The sequence below is a fragment of the Nelumbo nucifera genome, chromosome 6, assembly GCF_055504915.1.
Source record: "Nelumbo nucifera cultivar China Antique chromosome 6, China Antique-T2T, whole genome shotgun sequence".
Classification (NCBI taxonomy): Eukaryota; Viridiplantae; Streptophyta; class Magnoliopsida; order Proteales; family Nelumbonaceae; genus Nelumbo; species Nelumbo nucifera.
The window spans coordinates 51298164-51323446 of record NC_142654.1 but is presented as its reverse complement, the minus strand read 5'-3'; the positions used below and the strand labels follow the sequence as shown (position 1 = coordinate 51323446).

Sequence of the window (25283 nt, the reverse complement as noted above, 5' to 3'; positions counted from 1 at the left end):
TGGGTCAGCTGAGAGGACTGATTCTATTTCTCTAGCCGAAACCTTTCTTTCTCTCCTTCTTCCTCTACCTTTTTTCTTACTTCAGACCTAGGACTGAACTAGTGTTAGTCAAACCATTAACATGGTACCAGAGATCTAGAAATCAGTTGTCTTTCATCCATTGTTTTTCTCCTTGCGTCGCCATATCAGATCTTTTTTTTCTTTGAAATATTTCATCAATCAATTGGAGGATTGATAACAGGCCAAAAAGGATTGGTTGTTTTTTCTTCTAGGAGGTAACTATGCCTCCAGTTGTTCTGGTGATGCTCGCCTCAGTGGCTTTCTAGAAACCCTCCAGAGATCTAGAAATCAGTTGTCTTTCATCCATTGTTTTTCTCCTTGCGTCGCCATATCAGATCTTTTTTTCTTTGAAATATTTCATCAATCAATTGGAGGATTGATAACAGGCCAAAAAGGATTGGTTGTTTTTTCTTCTAGGAGGTAACTATGCCTCCAGTTGTTCTGGTGATGCTCGCCTCAGTGGTTTTCTAGAAACCCTCAAGATGATGACTCAAAGAGGGCTGATTCGTGGACACCTAAACAGACTTCTGTAGTCGGCTGATGGTATGGTGTTTTCTCTCTTGTTTGGATTGGATTTCAATTGTGTGGTAGTGCTAATCGGCAGGTATGTGTAGGGACGGTTTTTCTTTTCCTACTTGTGGTTGAATATCTGTGACAGATATAGGGCCTCGTGCTGAGCCCGATGACAATGAGTGTTTCAGCAACAGTTATTCAATTGTGGTGTGATGTGCCATGTAGTGAGTGCTGAATAGTGAAGGGTGATTCTTGTAGTTGAATCTTTTTTTTTACAATGGCAACAATTGGAGAGGGTAGTTATAGTAAAACTTAGGCCCCGTTCGCTTTTCAGTAAGTTATTTACCAGGGTAAATACACTTACCCAGGTAAGTGTTTCCCAGGAAAGACTTACCCAGGTAGGTGCATTTACCCATGTTCTTTTATTTCCCATGTAAATAAGGCAATGACCATTTTAACCATAAAATTTAATAATTAAAAGGGGCATTTTTGTCCCATTCAAGTGTTGGCAACTTTCCCCCAGGTGAGGAAGTTATTTACCCACCTGGGAGATGGGTATCACTACCCAAGAAAATAAACTTTCCCTAGTCCCCATATAAATCTGAAAAAAGAACATGGGTTTCTTGGTCAATGGGAATCAAAATCCCATTGACCAACTTTATCTCCTCTCAAAATCCAAAAAAAAAAACACCCCCTTAGTGATTCAAAAGGCACACCTAAGGTGCGCCTAGGTGCACAGGCGAGGCGCATTTTAGGGCATATGCCTTGCCCAGGTGCGCCTAGGTGCATCCCTTTCAAACCCTCCACATCAGTGTTTTAAAACGCGGAGGCGTTCCACTACCTAGAGGCGTGAGGCGTAATTCAGAACGCAAGAGGCATAAGCCTCCCAAACACAAGGAGGCGTAAGCCTCCTTAAGAGGAGGGGGGGTATGAGGAGGATGAAAAGGAAGGGGGGATCTCATTTTTTCTTTTTCTTTATTTTTTAATAAAAATCTTTTATATTAAGAAGAATAAAGATGCATAACAGTAGTTCAAAGGGGGCGGGGGGTGCCCCCCAACCGAAGGGACAGGCAAACCATTTTCTTTCCCCTTATCTTTTCTTCCCTTCCCTTACTTTTCTTTTCTTTCCTTTTCTCTTTTTTTCTTCTCTTTCCTTTCCTTTTCTTTCCCTTTCTTTTCTTTTCCTTTCCTTTTTTTCCTTTTTCTTTTTTTTTTGTATTGATGTGCATGAGGCACAAGAGGCGTATGCCTCTAGCACGCCTCATGAGAAAAGCGTACGCCTCTTGCACCTGAGGCGTACGCCCCAGAGGTGTCAGCGCCTCTGGCATATGCCTCAGGGCGTTTTGGGAGCGCTTCACCTGGAGGCGCGCCTCCAGGCGCACGCCTCCCACACCTTTTAAAACACTGCTCTACATCTACAAGTGCTTCTAGGAAGGAGGTGGTGAGTGTCCACGTGATAAGTATAAGAAATTTCTTCAAACTTCCTCTTAGCAGAACACAACCACCTTTGCTCACTCAGGAATGGCTTGCTTGGCATCTAAACCTTCACATTGGATTATTGATTCTGGAGCCTCTTATCATATGATTGGGACTCCAAGTGTGTTTTTTTCTTTTTCCCAGTCTTCCACATCTCAAACAGTTACCCTAACTAATGGTTATACTTCTCCTATTTGTGGGGTTTGTGTTGTTGATCTCATATCTTTATCTTTATCCTTTGCTTTATATGTACCCAAATTTCCTTTTAATCTCATGTCTGTTAGTAGATTGAAAAAATCCGTTAATTGTTCTATCACCTTTTAACTCTCTTTGTGTGTGTTTCAGGATATCAAGACGAGGATGAAGATTGGTCGAAGGAATGAAACTAGTGGTTGTATTACCAGTGCTTTAAAAGCACAAGGCACAAAAAAGGCACAGGGGTCAATTTGTGCCCGAGGCACACGCCTTTTTGAAGCAAGGCACAAAAATTAAAAAAAAATGCTAAAAAACCAAACAAATCAAAAAATATTAAACATAATATTAATAAATTATATACTTTAAATTTTAAATAAATGTTTTAAAAAACCAATTATCTAAAATTAAAATACATAAACTTAACGTGTAAAGCATATTCAAATGTGAATTTAAAAATAAAATCAAACATATAAAACATTTTCAAGCATGTAAAACCCATTATCTCTTTTTTTTCCTCAATTGCATTACTTAAAATAGGTAATGTGGTGTAAAACATATTACATTCCTGATTCTAAGAGCCGCCTTTGTGCCACGCCCCTCAAGGCAAGCCCAAACGAGTCCATGTTAGGGTCCAAAATTCTTAGTTCTTACACAAAATCAAGATATTTTGTGTGAGAACTAAGAATTTAGGACCCTAACATAGACTTATTTGGGCTTGCCTTGAGGTGTGTGGCACGGGGGTCTAGGGGATGAGCCCCTTGCCCATCCGCTAGGATCGAAAAAAGCAAAAATAAACAACAAAATTTCAAAAGGCGCAAGCCTGGGCTGAGACGCATCAGATTAACTAGGTCCTTTTAAATCACCTAGGATCTGGGCGAGGCGCCTACCCTAAAATATGCCTTGCCTGTGCGCCTAGGCACGCCTTTTAAATCATCGGTATTACCTTGATGGTGGTGGTACAAAAGCACTTCAATCTTCTCTTAGTCCTCCCCAATGGCACTCAAACTTGGTCATCCATCACTCAAGGATCTGAAGTTACTAGTTCTGCCATTGAGTCATCTTTTTTCTTTGGATGTGAATCGTGTCAGTTTGGAAAACACCATAAAGTCTCAATTAGTCCTAGGGTTGATAGTCGTGTTTTGAGTCCATTTTCATTAGTTCATTCAGATGTTTGGGGTCCAAATAGTTGTACAATGGTTATAAGTACTTTTGTAATTTTTGTTAATGACTTTTCAAGAATGACATGGCTTCATCTTATGAAAGACAGAAGTGAATTGTAGGTCCAAATAGTTCCTCCACCTCTTGTGTTTTCTCTTCCTATTCTAGCTGATGACCCCATTCCTACAATTCCTGTTATGCCTCAGTCGTTGATTTCTCCAGTGTAGGTTAGCATTGAAAGGTTACCAGTCACATAAGTGTATACTCATAGAGGGGCTATTACCTCTCCAAGGTGGCGCCAAGCAATGGAAGAGGAATTGTCTGCACTAGCACACAATCATAAGTGGGAGCTTACCACTCTTCGCCTGGTAAGCATGTTGTCAAATGTAAGTGGGTGTATACTATGAAATATCTTCCAAATGGCAATGTAGAAAGGTTAAAGGCTCAATTAGTGTCCAAAGGCTACTCTCATTTGTATGTAGTTAACTACACGAAAACGTTTTCTCTAATGACTAATATTCGTTCAGTTCAGGTATTGACCTCTCTAGCAACAATGTATGATTGGGCCCTCCACTTTTAGTTTGATATTAAAAATGCCTTCTTACATGGTAACATCCTTGAGAAAGTATATATGGAGCAACCACCGGGGTTTGTTGCCCAGGGGGATGATGGTAAAGTTTGCAAACTTAAGAAGGCAATTTATGGACTAAAACAGTCTCCACGTGTGTGATTTGGCAAATTCAGTGAAGTAGTAAGGGACTTTGGCATGAAACACACTAGGTAAACCATTCCGTGTACAGCTATGAATCGAAGGCAAGAAAGATCTTGCTTGTGGTGTATGTAGATGACATTGTCATAACTAGTAGTGATAGCATGGGGATTGACAGGTTGAATACGTTTCTGCCTAATCACTTCCAAGCAAAAGATTTGGGTAAACTAAAATATTTGTTGGGAATAGAAGTTGCAAGATCAAGACATGATATTAACTTGTGCCAAAGAAAGCAAGTTCTTGATTGACTCGAGGAAACAAGATTGTTAGGTCCCAAACCGACTAAAACACCTATAGAACCAATGTCAAGTTGAATGTTGATGCAGGTTAAGAATTTGAAGATCCTGAGTGGTACAGATGGCTAGTGAGTAAGTTGAATCATCTAACTATTACTCGGCTAGATATATCATTTGCATGTGCAGTAGTGAATTTATGCAACATCCTCGGGTCCTACATTGGGATGCAGTCCTAAGGATTGTCAAATACTTGAAGGGAGCTCCAAGCCGTGGATTGTTTTACAAGAATGGATGAACGCTTGAAAAAGAGGGGTACACAAATGATGATTGGGCCAGATCTATTTTTAACAAGAGATACACTATAGGATAGTGTACCTTCTTTGGGGGAAATCTAGTGACTTGGAATAGCAAGCAACAAATCGTGGTAGCAAGAAGCAATGTTGAAGCTAAATGCAGGGTCATGGCACACAATACATGTGAACTAGTGTGGCTGAAAAACCTTTTGCAATAGATAATTGATGGTGCGCGATCAGGTAGCTCCTAGATGGATGGCAGCTCACCTAGCTGGCCGGTCGAACTGTAAGGAAGAAGTACTCAGAGAACCCGGGGTGGCTAACTCGGCATGGTCACTCCGATGCTTAAGTTAGTACTAGGTCGGTAGCAAGCTAGAATGCACTAAATTGCGCGTACCTCGGTCTCTGGAGTTGATGCCCTTATATAGTTGGGTTGTCGTGGGTCTCACGAAGCACCTCCAAGATCCTTGGCCTGCGCCGTTAGGAGTATAACGTGCTTAGCCGATAAAGCCTGTCATGTCAGTCCAATCCCAACGAGATAAGGATAAGTCCCCCGACCGTGTGCATGATCCCGAAGAGCTCGGAGACAGTTGGCAATACTTCTAGAAGTATGGCGTATCACCTCGATAAATTAGGCAATACCGAGCTACCCATACCTCTGGTCAACGTCGAAGTGCCCAAGGTGGCTTGGCCCACCGAGGTGGTAAATTGTGTTGAGATGGCAGTAAGTGCTAACTCACAATCTAGCTGGCAGGTCACGTCCATGTGTCCTCTGCTTACTATTTCGGGCCAAATCACCCCTACGGCCTACCAACAGCGTGGGTAAACTCGGAACTAGTACTCTGGAAGGTGATGGTACTTGAGCCTGGTGTGGGTAAGCTTGGACCGAACTAAGAGGGCCTGTATAAGGTGAGACGGGTTTTCGGTGAAGGCACATACGAACTCGAGATGTTGGAAGGGAAGCAGGTACCCTGTGCTTGGAATGTCGACAATTTGAAGAGGTACTACCTATGAGCTCAAGAGTAAGACACCCACAAGATTTCTCTGTCCATAAGACTAGCGAACTGGTCAGGTCGCACAATGGAGAGTGGACTCTAAGTCGTTCCCGACGCCTAAGGGCTAAGGCACAGAGCTAATAAGTGACCTCAGTGCCATAATAAGACCCAGTTGCTTCTAAGCATGGGCAACCGGCAAATCCAACTTGCGCCCCATCAGTGTGCAAGCACGTCGGGTCAATACCCTACAGTGCCTACTCACCTTGGCTTACATTGACTTCGGGTTTGCGATTTCATTGTACGCAAAGTGACAAAAGGAAAATACTTCATTACTTTGTAATTGAAAAAAAAAAAAAGAGTTCTTGTACAATCATCAAGAGAATGAAATCTCCCTTGGAAACAGAAAAAAAAAGAACTAAAGCCTACTAAACCAAGCTCGAAGGCTCGGTATACATTGTATCTACAAGGGGGGTCCAAAGAAAAGAGGCAAAGTTTAGTCTTCTCGGGGCTCCTCGCCCCCACCTTCAGCATCTCCAGCAGAATCTCCAATCAGGTCGATTTCCATAGCATCCCCAACAGTCGCAATCTCATCGGCCTTCTTTGTTGCTCCCTCACCGAGGTCGTTGCTCCCCTCCACGGAGTCCGGATCTTTATTAGCTTCTAAGATCATTTCGGTGGTGACTCCGATTGTGGTGAGAGAACTGAGGTTGAGGTCGGGGAATTCGCGCCAGGTCAACCACCTGCAGAGCTTGAAACCCTTCTAATAAGCACCCATTTCGATTTCTATCTTCAACTTATGGAACTTTGGCAAACTCTTCTAAGCAGCGACGGCGACATCCCCAACTCCCTTAATCTCCTCGTCAAAGATGGCCTCGTGTTCTTTCATAGTAACCTTCAGCTCCTCGATTTCCTTCATCAAATGCTCAATCAACTCCTTCTGAGCCTGCGTGTCATTCTCCAGCTTGTGAATATGACCTAAGGACTTTGTCAGCTCGCCTCGAGCATTCGGGGAGGATGTTTCGGCTTGTTCAGCCCTCACTTCGGCTGTTAGGGCCCTCTTTAGGTGCTGACCGGACTGTCATACGAGAGAATGAATCAGGGAGTTCACCTGCCAAAGGAAGAAAAAGTTCTAAGTATCAAGTGGGAACGAGCAAAGGCGTAGTTTCAAGATCGAGCACATACCACCATGCAATGACTTGCTGCTTTCATGAGCTGCATCCAGGAGAACTTATCCCGGCCTTCACAAGTTTGTGTGTGTGTGTGTGCCGAGGTGGTGACCTACCCAGAGGACTTATCTAGCTCAATACCAGGGTCACTAATGGTCGTCCTCCAGTGTGTCGGGAATGGACACCCCCCAGCAACAGTAACGACGAAGTAACGTTTCTTCCAGGCCGGAACCTTCTTAGGGTATTGGTGTAGGACTTTATACCCAGGTCAAGGGGGGATAATAATAACTACGTTTTTCTTCCGAAGGGAGGTTGGCAAGATTTTTCTTGATGAAACAGATCAAACTGAAGATATCTAAGTTCAAGGGTCTACCGTAGTCGTGGAAGAGGGATATGACCCCTACGATGGTACGACCTGAGTTGGGATGGAGTTGGTCTATGGTAACGTCGAAGAACTTGATGACCTCAGTGATAAAAGGATGAAGTGGAAAGCGCAGCCTAGCCGCTAACTGCTCCTCAAAGACTGCGATCTCCTTATGATCATGGTCCCAAGGATACCTCCCTAAGGGGATACTATAAGCACAGTCGTCGGGAAACTTGTAGCGAGCAGCTAGCGCCTGGAGTCGCTCCATCGTCATGAAAAAAGGACCGAAGCGATCTGGCCCCCGAGAGCGGCGAGAGGTCGAGGCTTATCCTGATGTGTTCGCCTCGGACGGGTTGGAGTCAGAACTGTGTCGAAGTGCTTACCTCGGCCGGGCAGGTTATCGTGGCGTGACCGTCGGACCGGACATCAACCCGAAGGTAAACCGGGCCAAATCCACCTGAACTCGTAATGAACTCCCGGCATCGGGTCAGGACCCCAGGCATGGGGAGTGGGGGGAAATTGATGAGGGTGATTTGGCCCGACCTAGTAAGTAGAGGACACATGGACGAGACCTGCCAGCTAGATTGTGAGTCGGCACTTACTGCCATCTCAGCACAATTTACCACCTTGGGCACCTCGACGATGACCGAGGTATGGGTAGCTCGGTATTGCCTAGTTTACTGAGGTGATACGTCAGACTTCTAGAAGCATTGCCAACTATCTCCGAGCTCTTCAGGATCACGCACACAACCAGGAGACTTATCCCGCCGAGATCAGACGGACACAACAGGCCTTATAGGCTAAGCACGTTATCCACCTCCCGGGGCAGAACGGTCTCCTAATGGCGCTGGTCGAGGATCTCAGAGGTGTTTTGTGAGACTCACAAAAGCCCAATTATATAAGGGCATCAGCCCTAGAGACCCAGGTGTGCGTGATTTAGTGCATTCTAGCTCTCATACTCACTTGCATTCAGCTCGCAACCAACCTAGTACTAACTTAAGCATCGGAGTGACCACCCCGGGTTCTCTGAGTACTTCTTTGCAGTTCGACAGGCCAACTAGGCGAGCTACCATCCAACTAGAAGCTACCAGATCGCGCACCATCAGGGTTCTTAATTGACAGGTCTATGAAGTTGTATTGTGATACCAAACCACAGTCCACATCTCCTCTAACCTAGTTTTTCATGAGAGAACAAAGCGTATAGAAGTTGATTGCCACTTTGGAAAAGATAAGGTGTTCAATGGAGTGATAAGTATAGCACATGTGAGTTCAGGAAATTAGTGGGCAAATATGTTTACAAGAGGGTTGAGTTGGGGAAGAATGGATTACATATGTAACAAGTTGGGATTATATGATATATACTCTCCAGCTTGAGGGGGAGTGTTAGAGTCAGTAGTATAAGGGCAATTTAGTCATTTAATACTTAATTAGAGATAAGTGGTCTATTTTGTCTATGTTTAAGTTGTGTCCCACACTTGATACGGGACATGGTTCTATATTGTATTTTATTTCACAGATTATGAATAAGAGGGGGTCTGCTGAGAGGACTGATTCTTTTTCTCTGGTTGAACCCATTCTTTCTCTTCTTCTTCCTCTCTCTTTCTTTCTTCAGACCTAGAACTGAACTAGCGTTAATCGAACCATTAACAAGTTCAAATTTAGCAGTGAAGTTGGTAAAAAGACTTCAAAGAAATAAAGAACAAAGGCAGCAAATGGACAGGAAGCAAATTAATCTCGACCACAGCTAACCAATTGGCATATTTTCAACAGGTGGACAAGGTGACCAAACCTATTCAAGTAATCTGAGTCATGGGGGCAAAGGAGGTGGTCACTTGAAGAATCATGTGAGCACCCCTCAGGTCCCTTATCAAGCAGCAGATTAATCATACAGTTAGCCCACATTCCAAATACCCTAATCCACACAACAAGCAGAGGAACCAAATGGAAGAGGTAGAAGATTCTGGCTGGATCAATTGCAATTCTAACAGCATCTCAGCAAACTATTCAAGTACACAGAGTAAATGAGTTTAAAGGGGATGTTTGAGTACATGAAAGTACAAATGTCAATTGGCTATTTGAAAATGGGAAGCAGCAAGTCGAAATCCAACAAACGTCTACAAAGGAATTGAAAGGAAGTTGTGCAGAGAGCAGAACCCCGATATTGCATAATAGAAACATGATGCCTGACCTATCAATGAGGAGAAATTACAACCCAGAGAACAAATCACTGACTCAGGGTGTACGTGTAGAGAAGGTTTGTCTCACTAAATTCTCATACAAAAGCCAGAGGAGATTTAGACCCAGGAATCAGGATGGACTGATCTGTTGAACATTATCTAATGGAGAATGATCACTCAAACCAATGGTGCCAAAATCATAATGGCATTGGCAACTCAAATTGAGTTTAGTGTCCTTATGATGCCAACTCTCATTACTTTTATTGAATTTTACCTTCTTGTCCTCTACTTTTTCCTCAGTCTGTGCATTCTGTTATTGCAGATAGCTTAGCCACTCAGACTATGAAAATCATCATGGAAACCACAAAGACTACAGACCAAATTGGGAAACCTAAAAGAATTGTGAGACGATAGAAGGGCAAAGAAGAGGGAGAACAAATATAGGGATTGGTTCAGGGCCACTATGAGGATATAGTGGTGCAAGAAGTTGAGGGTGAAGCATTAGCAAGGCAAAAAGGATTGACACTGAGGTGAATATGTTGTGCAAAGATGGGAGATGCATACACTCGCTTTTGTTCACGATAACATGGAAGAGGGTGAAGCATTAACAAGGCAAAAAGGATTGACACTGAGGTGAATGTGTTGTGCAAAGATGGGAGATGCATACACTCGCTTTTGTTCACAATAACATGGAAGAGGATGAACGCATATGGGAATGTAAAAGAAGTCTAGAATTGAAGACTAATAGTCTTGTGGAGCAAGGTAAAGGGAAACATAAGGAGAAAATGAAGGAAGAAAGGTTGTATAAGTTGGTCTTTGGCTCCTTCGTGGGTGCCACAATGTGGAATAATGAGAAATTATCAGGGGTGCAGGATTTGATAGGAAGGTACTCAATTTCCATCAGAGAGAGGAAGGTTACAAGTGGGTGGCCACAAATAAATTTGCACCAAATCATTATAGGGAGAGCAGAGAATTTTGGGGGAGTTATAAGCTATTGGAGGATTGCCGGAGGGCCCCTGGTTATCATAAGAAGAGGTCGCAATTAAGGAGGCAAGCCTCGGCTAACCTCCATAAAAGAAATGGAAAATTTTATTCAACTTGTCCAAGTATAAATGATCCCTTGATACCCCTTGTTTTTCTAACACATCTGCCAACCCATCAGAAGCCACTGGAATCCAATTTACTTGAGCCTGTAGGTCCTTGATTAATTTTTTCAATACTCTTAAGACATATCTATAGCTCCAGCCACTTTCTGCTCACCCTTTAACCATGCTATGACTGTTCCTGAATTTCCTTATACTTCCGCCTGATTCAAGTTCAATGCTTTTATCCTCCTTAGACCTATGAGTGCTGCCTAAGTCTCTGCCCGGATTGAGTTTCCTACTCCCAACGGGCCTGAGAAGTATGTCACTTTCATCCTTGCTTACTCCACCTAGGCCAGAAGGCCCAAAATGCCCAGGCTGCAACTGTAAAAGTTAACTTTTAGGTGTCCCAATGGTGGAGAAACCCAACTAAACACATGTTTTTCTGTCCAAGTAGCAGAGCTTGCAACTTTCTTCCAATTTCCAAGAATGTCATCTTTTGTAAAATCACAGAAGATATCCAGAGTTTAAGCTAAAGCACTACTTTAATTGAGACGTTGTCAAGCAGTTCTTGAGTAGTTCTTTCCTTCTCTCTGAAAAAGTGATTCCTTTCTTACCACACACCCCACAAGATTGCTGCCTTCTGTACATCCAAAGCAATTTTCCCCTATTTTTTTAGCAGGGAGAAAAACAAGTTGCAAAATAAACTTCTCAGATCCAAAGGCAGGTCCCCCACCTGTTCCCAAATAAGGAGAGAGAAGCTCCAGATAGCAAACACAAAATTGCAGGAGATTTGTAGATGATAAGAGCTTTCACCACGTTCTTTACATGAAGGACAAGCATGTGGGGAATGTGTCCACCAAGGCTTCTTTTTTCGTAGATTCTCCATTGTGTTAATTTTATCATGGTATACCTCCCAATAAAAAGCTCTAAGTTTGCATGGACTTGGATCTTTTGAAATTGCATTTACAGGGCCAGTTGTAGAGGAAATGGGGTCCCTACATAGTTCAAGGAAGAAGGATTTACAAGAAAAGGACACACGGTTTGGCAAAGTCCAAATCCTCTCATCAGGTCTGCTTGGATCATAAGGTGGATTTCTTCTTGGATGTTAAGGAGAGCAATGACATCTGATGTTTCACAACCACCTAATCCCATGGTTTTGAAAACTGGACTGGACCATATGGTTGGACCTGTTGACCCGAGAACCAAACATGAGTCTGAGTCCAGTTTTGGACCCAAAACAGCCCGATTGGGCTTCGGGCTGGATGGTCGGGCTGTTTGACGCAGCAACCGGTGGTCAAAGCAGTTTCGTTTCCAGTCCGGTTTTCAAAACCATGCCTAATCCCTTTCTAAAACATAAGTCCCAATGCAGCCCATTGTTTGAAGCAAACTCTGTTGGAGCAAAGAATATATGATGAAGGAAACAAGACCATGAAAGAATGCCCCCCCACCAAAGGTCCTTCCAGAATGAAATATAAATTTTACACCAAGAATGCACATCAAATCATATACCTGATAAACGACAAAAAAAAGAGGAGAAATAGTTGAAACTGCTTTACAAGGTGAAATAAAAGAAGCACTAGCATTACCACCATCCCATCCATTAAAAAGTTGCTCGTGAACACTTTTGATGGCCATGTGCCAAAACTTGTTTGAATCAATGGGGAATCTCCAAAGTCATTTACCCAAAAAAGAAGTATTCTTGAAACATACTTATCCTACCCAAACCCCCTCCTCCTTAATCTTGTTGTCCTGCACTCCATTTTCCAATTGATTGAGTGATCCTTTTTTCCCTTCTCCTGGTTTCCAAAGAAAGTCTCTTATTATTCTCTCAATCTTTTTTGTTATTGAAACCAGTATTTTAAACACTGAAAGGTAGCAAACTGGAAGATTGTTGGAATGGATTTAATAAGTGTTATCCAACCACCAATGAAAATGCACTTCTTCTTTCACACTGTTATTCTTTTGGTAAATCTATTTTAACCACAGAGCAGTAGCATACCCTAAGATTTTTGCGTATCTCCTCAAATCACTCTCTTCTAAGTTTAAGCACTCTAAACAAATCTTCACCATGTTTACTTTCAAACTAGCAATTCTTTCAAAACACTTCACTAATAGCTGAAAGTTTCTCAAATCCTCTTCACCCCTATCCTGACAAAAGATCATGATATCTTTAGCAAAGAGCAAATGTGAGACCACCACTTTTTCCCTACATGTCCGCCAACCATTCAGAAATACCAACTCATCTACCCTGTAGATTAAACAGCTATGGACATCAATTAGAATGCTAAACAGGAATTGTGATAGTGGATCCCCCTCCCTTAGACCTCTCCTAGCTTGGAAGAAATCCTACCTACCCCATTGACCAAGACAGAGTAGTGACAAGATTGGGTGCAACTACTAATCCACTTCCTCTATCTGTCACCAAAACCACACTTCTTCAAGGCCAGGTCCGGAAAGACCAACCCACATAATTGTAGGCTTTCTCCAAATCAAGTCTGCAAACACAGACCTTACACCCTTTCCTCCTCAATTCCTCCACACTTTCATTGGCTACCAGGACTTGGCATGTAATTTATCTACTCGAGATGAAAGCCCATTGTTTTGAGATATTAGGACTTAGGAGTTGTAACACTTTCTTCAATCTTAGGGAAAGATCTATGACAATGATTTTGTAAAGGATCCTTATAAGACAGATGAGCCTAAAGAGGTCTGGAAGCGGTCAAGGACTTACGGACAAGAGAAACAAATATAGTGCTTACTCCTTCTATTGATGATACCCCTCCCATGCAACTCCTAAACACCTTCAATTGTAAATCCATTTGGTCCTGAGGCTATAGAGGCATTCATATCAAACACTACCATTTTCACTTGAAACTCCTCAAAGGGTCTCTCCAAGGCAGTGGCCAAGTCACTGTCTAGCCTTAGCCAACCAAACAAGTAACAGAAAATCTCGGAGTGAGTGAGGAACCATAAACAGACTTGAAATGATCAACCAAAGTTTTAGCTATCAATTCTCGATCAAAAATATCTTCACCATTCAAGAACCAACATCAAGACATAGTTCTTCTTCCTATTGTTAGCTAGCTGATGGAAGAACCACTGTTTACCAACCCCAAGTGAAATCATCTGAACCTCTCAGTCTCAGTTTGACTAATACAATAAAATTTCCTATCAATTCATCTACCACAAAAACATTCACACCATTCCCAATAGTAATGATTCCACCAAATCACCCCCAGGATGGGAACATGATCCATTTTACATTCATGCCCTTAGAAATGCTCCTAACCGAGCCGAAATTGCACCTGGTAAAGATAGCCTACAACAGAGGTCACCTACACATGCAAAAGTTGTTTGACATATGGGTTGTCCATTCACTAAACAAGCTGCACCCAGCACAGGTTTCTAGTATGTTGCCTTCCCTACTTCCAATGAGGCTCCCTAGCCTCACTTCCCAATTCCTCCGCATGAATCACCATTATTTTAGAGGCATTAGGCCCAAGAAGTAGCCCATTGCACTACCCCTTCCTTGATTTATTGCATTCCATCTTATCAAGGAGAAGACATCTTTCAGGAAGATCTGAAAACCAGCAATACCTCCAGCCAAACCCGTACCGAGAAAACAATGTCGTCCGCTTTCAAATCAATCTTCTTCAACAGTTATGCTCATCCAATAATTTCCACTCCAATAACATGTCCTAATTTCCACTGACGAGATCAATTTCCATGAATACACCATAAAAGTCTCTGGATTTCATCACATTGAGGCACAATTATGGGAGTCGTAACCCAAAAGCTTTGACCCAAATTTCACCAGGGGCCCCTTGCTCCCTCCTTTGAAGTACAACCAACTCGAACTCCCAACGAGGTGAAATCTTCCCATCTGCCAAGGGCCTTGGCAACAAAGGCTGCATTGTATTTTGACAAAAGAATAAATAGGAACAAACCTTGTGGCATTTTCTTCACCGGAACTCCAACAACACCCTTCCTCACCCATTTGTCTACCTACATCAAACCCCCTCCTCCTCAAACTTCCCAAGCAGTTATCTCTTAAGCAAGTCCTAACTAGCATTTACCTTGCCTTCATCTACTTTGAAAAAGTGCATTCCCAATCCTTTCTAATGCTCACATCACCGATGCACGGTCAGGCCCCTGAATCCGTAGCCTCTCTCTATGGGAGATGTCAGGTTTTACTCTCACTACATTCCACCTCCAGTTCTACTGTTCTACCAAAAACCTGACTCTCATCTTCTAATCAACTTGCCCCTTCTTCGTTGTTTGACCCTGAACACAACCACTCCACTTCCAACCTCATCGGACACCATTACTGTGGGACAGCATCATTTGGTTCAATACCAAAACCATCATCATCAAAGATTCATGGTTCCTAGTGTTCATCTCCTTGTGTGCATCTAATGTATAAAGCTAATGGTGAAAATTCTTTACATCTACTCTGCAGTGTAGTTGGTTGCCTCCAAATGATCTCAAACAATTGTTCAATGCCACTTTCTTTACCACTTCAAAAGGAGAGAGGGAGGATTTTATGGAGAAGAGAAAGTGAGGCTATTTTATTTTGCGTGTGGGACGAAAGGAAAGGACAACCATTAATAAATAATAATATCTCCATCAAAGTAGCACATTGCATCAGGACTATGGAGCTGCTGCTTCTTTTACAACTGACAACATTATATAAGAAACTGAAAGGAAGTAGATGATTCTGCCCCAAGCAGGTCAATAGTACAAGTGTAATGGTGCCCACCACAGGCATCATATATCAAGCTGAATTTTAGCGGGCAACCTAGGTATTGGGCACTGGAGTGGTTAGAAATCACAAGGCAGACATCATGATTATATATTCGGAACCTATTAGTGTTGGGGATTCAATAGTACAGAGCTAAAGGCTGTTTTGACAGGTCTGAAAAGGTCTAAAGATATGAAGTACAGCAATATAATAAACAAAGAGGACTCTAATCTCTTAGCAGGTTGCTTTGTAAGTATTGATGAGGGAACACGCAAGCACAGATAGAAGATCAGAGAAACTAAAGAGATGATAAAGGAATTGAGAGCAGTCACACAATGAACATCTAGGTCTGCTAACAGTCTTGCAGATGAGTGGGTGAAACAGGGGGTAACAAGGAATTCAATGTATTTGGAAATTTATACAACACAGGGGGACTTGTGCTTGATACTGAATCTCACAAGGAAGTTAAGTCAAGGCTGACAATCCCTCTACTCCTATATACATTAACTTTTCCTAATAAATAAAATTTTCACCGTCACTGATTAAAAAAATGAGTAACCTGGCCAGCAGTTCATTATCATTGTTGCTCATGATAGGCAGTAAAAGGGGTTCCAGTGATTCACATACCTACTCTATGCTTCAATAGACAGGACAGTTTAAAGTCTTTCTCTTTTCATTTTAGATTGATTTAAAAATTCTAAACATATAACCTAAAATAATAAAATAATACTTATTTTATTTTATAAATATAAGAATCATTAAACTCAAATGGTTCCACAGAAACCACCTGTGTTTTGGAAATTCAACCAATTCTCATAAAATCATCCAGTCCAATTACAGACTTCTGAAAAAATGAAAACCAGGATTCTAAAAAACTAGAAATATTACTAGGTCGCATTCCAAACATCCAACCCAGTGTTTTAAAAGCGCAAGATGCAAAAAAGGCGCAGGGGTCAATTTGCACCTGAGACGCAAGGCGCAAGGCGAGGCGCACGCCTTTTGAAGCAAGGCACAAAATAAAAAAAAAAGGTCAGAAAATTCAAAAAAAAAACAAAAAATATTAATAAATAATATAAAGTTAAATTTTAAAATAAATGATTTAAAAAACCTATTATCTAAAATTAAAATACATAAACATAAGATGTAAAGAACATTCAAATGAGAATTTAAAAATAAAATCAAACGTATAAAACATTTTCAAGCATGTAAAACCTCTAGTCTCTTTTTTCACTCAATTGCATTACTTCAAGTAGCTAATGTAATGTAAAACATATTACATTCCTGATTCTATGAGCCGCCTTGTGCCACGCCCCTCGAGGCAAGCCCAAACAAGTCCATGTTAGGTCTTAAATTCTTAGTTTTCACACAAAAAATAATGATTTTATAGTTTTAATTGCTTTTTAAGAAGACATTTTATTAGGAAGAATGAATGAGCAACATTACCAAATTAGGGGTTCGCGGAGGCATTTTATTAGGCGAGGCGTCAAACTTTCAAACATATTGCTTTTTAAGAAGACATTTTATTAGGTGAGGCGTCAAATTTTCAAAAGATGCACGCCTGGGCCGAGGCGCAAGGTGCACCAGGCGTGCGCCTTTTGAAAGGGCTGTGCCTAGGACCTAGGCGAGGCACATACCCTGAAATGTGCCTCGCCTGTGCGCCTAGGCGCGCCTTTTAAATCACTGGTCCAACCATCTGATCTGATCCATGTCTAGCAACATTGGTTGTAAATAATATCAGTCATAAAATCAAAAGTGATGACTCCAAAACAAAATTACACAGAATAGATATTTTTTTATGCCCACAGGCCCCACACAGAATAGATAGAGAAGTTACTCTTTGTTTGCAGTAACTCCACAAAAATGGTGCAGAAGATACTCCAGACTGTTCCTCTCCAATTGCAATATCCTTGAAGCCTGTATATCCAATAAAATAAAATATATAAAAATAAACAGGAGAAATGATGGATATATCACTTCTTTTATTGACCAATAATAATGTGAAACTTATTTTATTGGAGATGCAAAAATGGACAATTACCATGAACAGAGAATCAGAAAGAATTTATAATATAAAACAATATAGTGCTGTTAACAACAGATCAAAATAAAATAAAAATATGCTCAATGCAATTGTTCAGCCCCTGGATGCATATATCATTTTTTATTGGTAACTGAACCCCTTTATTAATTGCAGAAGAAATTATGGTATAATTCAACCATTCAAACACAATTTCATGTGTTAGTCCAGCTACATATCCCTTGAATCTCTGTCTTTGTTTTTAAGTTGCAATTTTATCCTTCTCCCCAGAAATGATTCCTAAATATAATTCTGTTTTTTGACTCATTGTTCAGCAAAATCATCTTCCATACTATTGCATGATATTTTGAATCCTTATGAAAGCAAGCCTCCAAAATTCTAGATAGAGATGTCTGATTTCTCTCAGAATATGCCTATATTTCTAAGCCCCCCCCCCATTATTGTTTTTGAGCCACTCTACAATGTCCTTTGAGTCCCCATCTACTTGCAAACAGTTGTATTCGAGGTTTCTCCCTATTCTTAGAGTACAGCTGCTACAGCAATTACTAATGCTCTTATTCAGTTTCCATACTATATGTCCTGAATTTAATGCTGCTACAGACTATAGTGTCATCATCATGTCAAAGACTCTAAACCCATATCCTTGTCAGAGATGCTACAAAATAGACAAAAGAAGTTGAAAGGGTGTGGCTTACCTTGCGCACACCCAAAAGAATTGTATTATATATCAAAATAGTACACAAAAGAGAAAGAACAATTGTACTCTCCTCTAACAAAATATAAGAAAAAGGCTATGAATACGATAAAAAGATAAATTATAACATACATAAGATACAAGAGAAAATGGTACTCACAACCAAGTCACCTGATAGTATCTCTATACCCCCCCCCCCCTCAAACTGATGTCAAGGTAGCAGCATCAATTTGTCAGCCAATAACTTGTGGCAAGGACGTGTATAGCCTTTGTGAAGATGTCAACGAGTTGAAGACCAAACAAAACATGGGGAAGAGTGATGATTCCAACAAGATCCTAATCTCTAATGAAATGGCAACCGACCTCTATTGTTTAATGCGCTCTTGAAAACATGATTAGAGGCGACCTTGATGGCACTGACATTATCTGCATGGTTGGGAATAGGAGTATGAATTTAAATGGTGAAGATCACTAAGAAGAGCCTGAAGACACACAACTTCACTACAGATAGACAACATAGCTCAATACTTTGCCTCAGTGGAGGACTTGGAGAAAATCTGTTGTTTCTTGCACTTCTAGGAGACATGGGAATCACTTAAGAATATGCACCAACATGTTATAGATTTTCTAGTGTCAGGGCAGCCAGCTTAGTTCACATCATCATAGGCTAACAGATTCAGAGATGATGATAAGAAAAATAGCCCACATGAGACAGTACCCCTAATGAACCTAATGATCCGGATGACGACGGTCATATATGGTTGTCTGGGAGAAGAAACAAATTGACCGAGAACTTGAACATATGAGAGAGATCAAACCTTGTCATTGTTAGATAGATAAGGCTACCAACAAGTAGTCAATAGTTCACCATTGTCTTTAGATAATTTGAGGTTCGCCTCAATAAGAGTATCCACGTATTTCTCATCATTAAGGCAAGCTCACTGAACCAAATCCGTTGCATACTTTTGTTGATTTACAAAGCATCCTTAACAGGAACAAGTCTTCCAACCCTAGAAAATAGGTCAGAGGGCCATGGTATTTTATCTTGAACGATTGACTCAATCAATTCTTGAGTTAAGAAAAACCATCATGGTCATCACCGGTAATGAGTGTATCATCAACCTACAGAAGAAGAGTGATTCCTTGAGACCATTGCAGAACAAAGAGAGAATAGTCAAAAGGACTCTATATAAACCCAGCCTCTATAATGACAGAACAAAACCCCTCTCGAACTAAGCCCAAGGAGTCTGTTTAAATCCATAAAGAAATCTCTTAAGGCAACAAACTATAGTTGAATCATCACATTACCTAGGAGGAGGCTTCATAAACATTGATTCCTTCAAGTGACCATGAAGGAAAGCATTCTTGACATCCATTTTGTTGAAAGCTGTTATTTTTCCTTAGTACCGCAGGGTACTATTGTACCTTTACTTTTTATTTTTTTAGTTGCTGCCGCCCTAGTATATATAACAAATAGCTGGCACCGCCAGCACGCTTTTGACTCTCAAATATTTCTTCTCTCTTCTGCTCTCTCTCCTCTTTCTTCCTCTCTTCTTTTCTCTTTCATCATTGCACTGATAACACATTTGATGGATCCCATCGTTTAACTACTGAGATGGCTAAAACGAATTGAACTGTACTCATCTTTGCAACGAGTGCAAATGTCTCCTCATAATCAATCCCAAACTCTTGCTTGTTTTCTTGTGCAACCAGGCGAGCCTTGTATCTATCAAGGCTACTATCGAACTTCAACTTGACCAAATAAACCCATTCTCTTGCCAATGGTTGAGGCATCTAGGGGTGCAAGGATAATATCCCAAGTATCATTCTCTATGAAGACCTGAATTTCAGCATCCATAGCTTCTTTGCAGTATGGAATTGCCATTGCATGTTGATGAGTCTTTGAAATATCTATAGATGACAAGACAGCAGAAAAGGAGCAATGGTTGGTGGGAAAACTAAGTGGTCAGGAGATAATAGAGATATGAGAGGAACAACATAGAACAGGAGGAGAGAATGAAACAAGTGCAGAGGAAGAAGGCTCTAGAATAGTACTTACAATATTCTAGTGAAGAGACTCAAAGAGGGTAGAAGTGGAGCTCATAATACTTGTAGAATCAAATGAATGCAAAACAAAGACAAAAAGAGAAAGGAGTTTAACAATATGAGCAAGGAAAGAAATGCTCTAAAGAATGACAACATTTCTACAAATCCAAATCCGCTAAGATTAAGAGTTATATAACAAAAAAAAAAAAACTTATGATCCAAGCTATTTCCCATGAAAGCACGCAAAGCCAATTGAGAAGTCAGCTTCATGCTTTCCATGTGGAGGAAGATGAGCGAAGAAAGTACAACAAAAAGCATGAAGCCAATTGAGGTACCTCTTACCAATACATAAGTCTTCCTTCAGCCCCATATCAGCAGTACTCCAATCTTCTCCATATACTCATATCTTCTCCACATACAATTTCTATTTTACCTTTACAGGCACACACCCAACTATCCTTCTCCTTCGTTATAAATTTTTCCCCTTTATTGTGTTCTTCCAGTAACTCACATCTCCACCTCCCTCTTCTGCTTCCACTCCTACCCCTCTTGAGCTCCACCAGCTCCCTCAGCCTCCCCACTTTGCTCCTTCCTATTCTCCAAATCTACATAGCTACTTCCTTCATCCCCCCCAATCCCTTTTATAATGTTTGAATTCAAATTGGGCTTATCATTATCACAGAGGGAAGCTGAAGATTCTGCACCAGCACCTGCAGAGTTGTTAGCACCAGAAACTAAAACAACAAGGTTACCTGGACTACCTGAGGGCAAAGAATTAGGCACTAAATGAGGAATCACCAAGACCACTTCCTTTCTTGTTCCAGCTTGTGGTTCTCATCCCCTAAATGGTTTTGGGAGGTAAAATTGTGTACTTCCTGATGCTTTTTACAATATGGATGTGCACAGGTGACTTTACAATCATCTTAAGGGTTCATACAGACGGAGAAAAATTAAGACCTTCATAGCTAATTTCTATCAAATTTAGCAAGAGATAAATGCATGATCTTCGAGAATAGTTGATACAAGATGGTGATAAGGTGCATGACACAGCCGATAGCAGTGTCTTAAAAGGCGTGCCTAGGCACACAGACAAGGCACATTTCAGGGTATGCACCTCACCTGAACCCATCTGCAGCCCTTTTCAAAAGGCATGCACCTGGTGTACCTTGACTCCTTGAGTGTCATCCCAAGCAAGCAACTTTTTAAAATTGTCTTTTTTCTGTGGATGCTTTTGTGCTCTACACTTTTGGTAATGGTTTATCATCTACTGAATTACCTTGTATTGATATTTGTACACAAGTAGTGGTCTACTAACCTTTAAAATAAACAAAAACAATGATCTTTCAAATACTTAAAGCCTTAATTCTTACAAATGGTATCTTAAAATGCAAATTTTCCAAGAAAAAAGAAAAAACAATACAATTAATATATGATATTTGATTTTTTTATCAATAACTTAAGTTCATTAATTATTAAGCCAAAGGAAGATACAAAAAGGAGGAGATTAACTCTCTAAACTCCCCAGATAGAAGCCATAAAATGAATTACAATATAACCAAAAAAATAGAGTTTCTTCCCACCTCTTGTTTATCTAAGCATCAGCCATGGAGTTGGCATCTCTCGTAACCCAATTCAGCTCGACATTCATTCCTAGCGTCAAGTATCTAAATCTCCTTTTCTCATTCATGAAAGCCCACCATCCCCTCCTCTTTTTGAAGCCAGCCACCAATAACCAGTTTAGAATCCCCTCCAATTAATATCTTAGTAAGGTTATGCTCTCTAGCTCTCTTGGCTATAGTTTTCAAGGCGCCAAGGCGAGGCTAGGTGACCATGGGGCGCCCAGGCGCCTAGCCCTCGCCTAGGCGATGGAATTTAAAAATAAGGCTTTCTACACCTTTTGAACTAGTTTTTTTGGTTTTATGTATTCTGCACTTACTTTTGTACTTGTATTTCTTGCTGTGTAAATTCAAGTAGGCAAAACAATATATTAGAGTTGCCACTTACAAGTTAGAACTTGAAAGAACTGAAGGGGCGGAGCCCCTATTTTAGATCAACAATACATAGGGAACAAATACTAAAATAAAAGAAGAAAATGAAAAAGAAAAGTAGGGGGCGGAGCTCCTGTTCTAGACCAGAAAAGTTGGTGAAAAAATATTAAAATAAAAGAAGAAATATAAAGAAGAAAAGAAGGGGCGCAGCCCCTGTTTAAGAAACCAATGATAAGAACAAAAAAAGCTGAAAAAATCCAAGAAATTAAGAAAAAAAGAAGGGGGCGGAGCCCCTGTTCTAGACCCAGAAAATCTGGTGAAAAAAAAAACTAAAATAAAAAAAGAATATGAAGAATAAAAGAAGGGGCGGAGCCCCTGTTACACCCCTGTTTCAGACACCAATAATGAGAAAAAAAAGCTGAAAACATGCAGGAAATTGAAGAACAAAAGAAGGGGGCGGAGCCCCTGTTTTAGTCAAATAAAATGATTCGAAAACTTGGAGAAAAGATAAAAGAAGGAAGAGAAGAAAATGGGGCGTAACTACTGTTTTTAAACCAGGAAACAGAGAACAAAACTAAGAAGAACAACAAAACTTATTAACTCACCTTGACTTTAGAGGACTGTGTGGGAACGATGGAGGTCTGTTGTTCTCTCCTCTTCCTCAGCTCAATTCTATTGTCAAAGTGAAACCCTCAAAGGTTAATTTTGATTTTACTTTCCTCAAAACAAAAGCATGATAACATGCAATAGGTTCTATCATAAAAACTAAAACAACCAAAAAAATATTATATGTTTTATATTTTTTATTTAATAAATATTTATATAGTATATATTTGCTTCAGCCCCTTGAGCATGCGCCTAACATAGTTGGCATTTGGGCGAGGCATTCTTTGAAAAGCGCCTAGTCGCCTAGGCGCCTAGTCGCCTAGGCGCCTAGTCGCCTTGACAACTATGCTTCTAACACAGCAAGGATTTCCACTCTTACGGAGTCCCCAACACCAATGGGAACAGAGAAAAGAGCCACAATTTAGCTTGATGAAACCATTAGTAGGGGGAGACTAAGTAGGTACTACCAACTCTTCCAATGACTCAGATTCAGCCACTTCTCTCCAATTCCTCCTCAAATAAACCGTGGAAATACCATAAAAAAGATTTAAAGTTTTCACCCAATGGATCATCCTAACTGTAATGACTTCAATTAGAGCATCCAAACTTCTTTCTTTGCCTTAAAACAGGCTTTGATTTCTCTCTTACCAAATAGTCCAACAAACCGCAGTCATTAAACATACCCATAATGTTTTTCCCCTCTTCTTTTGATAGCTAACAAAGGTAGGGTCAACTAGCCCTTGAACATTTGGCGGGGGGTTCCACCTCCACCCGAATAAGGAAGAAGACCATTCCCAAATTGACCGTGTAAGGGGACAGGATAGCATGGATAACATGGATAGACTTCCAAGAAGAAGCTCTTCTTCTTCCTCTTTTATGGGGCCAAGAGAGAATAAATGGGTTAAACAACATGCTTACTTCTGCTGGCATCTCCCGCCTGCACCCAAACAAGGAGAAAAGCCAAACCCAAAGCTTTGCAGTGACACTTCAAGATAAAAATAGATGGTAACAGTCCTCACCATGTGATTTGCAAAGAGTGCACCAGTTAGGTGAGATACAAAGAAAGGGTCTTCTCTTTTGTAGGTTATCCATAGTGTTAACTTTCCCATGGCACACTTCCCAACATAAAGCCATAAATTTAGGGGGAACTGGCCTACACCAAACTTCTTTGAAAGGGAAAACTTGTTGAGAGGGTGAGTTGCAAAGTGACTTATAAAAGGAACCACAGGAAAAAAAAAAAAAAAAACCCTTTTGGATGAGGGGTCCAACCAAATCTTTTCAAGGGACAAAGAAAATTAGACAAACATTGGATTTCCTCATCCCTTAACCCTCTACAGAAACCAAAATCCCAAGTCAAGGCCGACAGGTTTAACACAGAAGGAAGGAATTTTGAAATCACCTCATTTTTATACAAAGAAACAGGAAACAAGGATGGAAAGAGACCTTTAAGAGGAATATCCCCTGCCCAAGGGGGGATCTCATCTTTATTCTTCTTAATATACGCCTCCTTGTGTTCAGGAGGCTTACGCCTCTTGCGTTCTAAAGGGGGATCTTATTTTTTCTTTATTTTTAATAAAAAATCTTTTATACTAAGAAGAATAAAGATGCATAACATTAGTTGAAAGGGGGGATCTCATTCCTTTTCTCTTTTTTTTCTTCTCTTTCTTTTTCTTTCCCTTCCCTTTCTTTTCCTTTACTTTTTTTTCTTTTTTCTTTTTTTTCTGTCAATTTATATAAGATGTGCATGAGGTGCATGAGGTGTACACCTCTAGCACGCCTCATAAAAAAAGTGCAAGAGGTGTACGCCTTCTTGCACCGAAAGCGTAAGCCTCGGAGGTGTCAGCGCCTCTAGCATACGCCTCAAGGCGTTTTGGGAGCGCCTCGCTTGGAGGCGCACCTCTAGGCATACGCCTCCAACAACTTTTAAAACACTGCAGTGAACCTGATAACATTGAAATCCCCCCCACAAACACCAAGGCCAATCCCACAAACCTCTAATGTCCTCCAGCACCTCCCAGAATTCATTCATTTCCCAATAGTTGCTGGGGCCATACACAAGTCATCACCCAATCAAAACCATCACTATTTTGTCTGAATTTGATTGAAACAATGAATTTACCCACCAATTTCTCAACCCTTGTTAGTACCTCACTGTCCCAGATCGTTTTGATTCCCCCAGATGAAACTCAAGAAGGGTAGACAGTCCACCTCATACCCCTATTCTTTCAAGTACTTCTTTTTTTTATAAATGAGTGATATTTTATTCAAGAAAACAATATGATATTACAGTACAAACTGCCCAAGGAGAGGCACGAGCTGGTAGCTCTCCTAAACAACAACAATGTATTACATCAAACTAGGAATGAAAGTTTACAGAGCTGCACAAAATAAATGTTCCCTTGATACCCCTTGCTTTGCTAACCCATCCACTATGGTATTAGTTGTTCTATCCACCCGCTAAGAATTAACAGTCATGTTCCTTGAAAACCAATTAGCTTTCCTCAGAGTGTCCCCGAACCCCTGTGCCATGCCCCTCAAGGCAAGACCAAACAAGTCCACGTAGGGTCTTAAATTCTTGGTTCTCACACAAAGGCCGCTCAAAGAATCAGGAATGTAATATGTTTCACATCACATTAGCTACTTGAAGTAATGCAGTTGAGAAAAAGAGATTATGGGGTTTACA

General features: G+C 40.8%; 1 protein-coding gene across 2 annotated transcripts in view; it reads right to left on the bottom strand.

Moving 5' to 3' along the window:
• LOC104587716 (Polynucleotidyl transferase, ribonuclease H fold protein with HRDC domain-containing protein) overlaps positions 1 to 25283 on the bottom strand; it is a 72381-nt gene that overhangs the window by 30788 nt on the left and 16310 nt on the right. For both annotated transcript variants that reach the window (XM_010245429.3, XM_088889372.1), the window contains exon 5: positions 17063 to 17142. In XM_010245429.3, coding sequence (XP_010243731.1) covers positions 17063 to 17142 — 80 coding nt within the window. The remainder of the gene's footprint in view (positions 1 to 17062; positions 17143 to 25283) is intronic.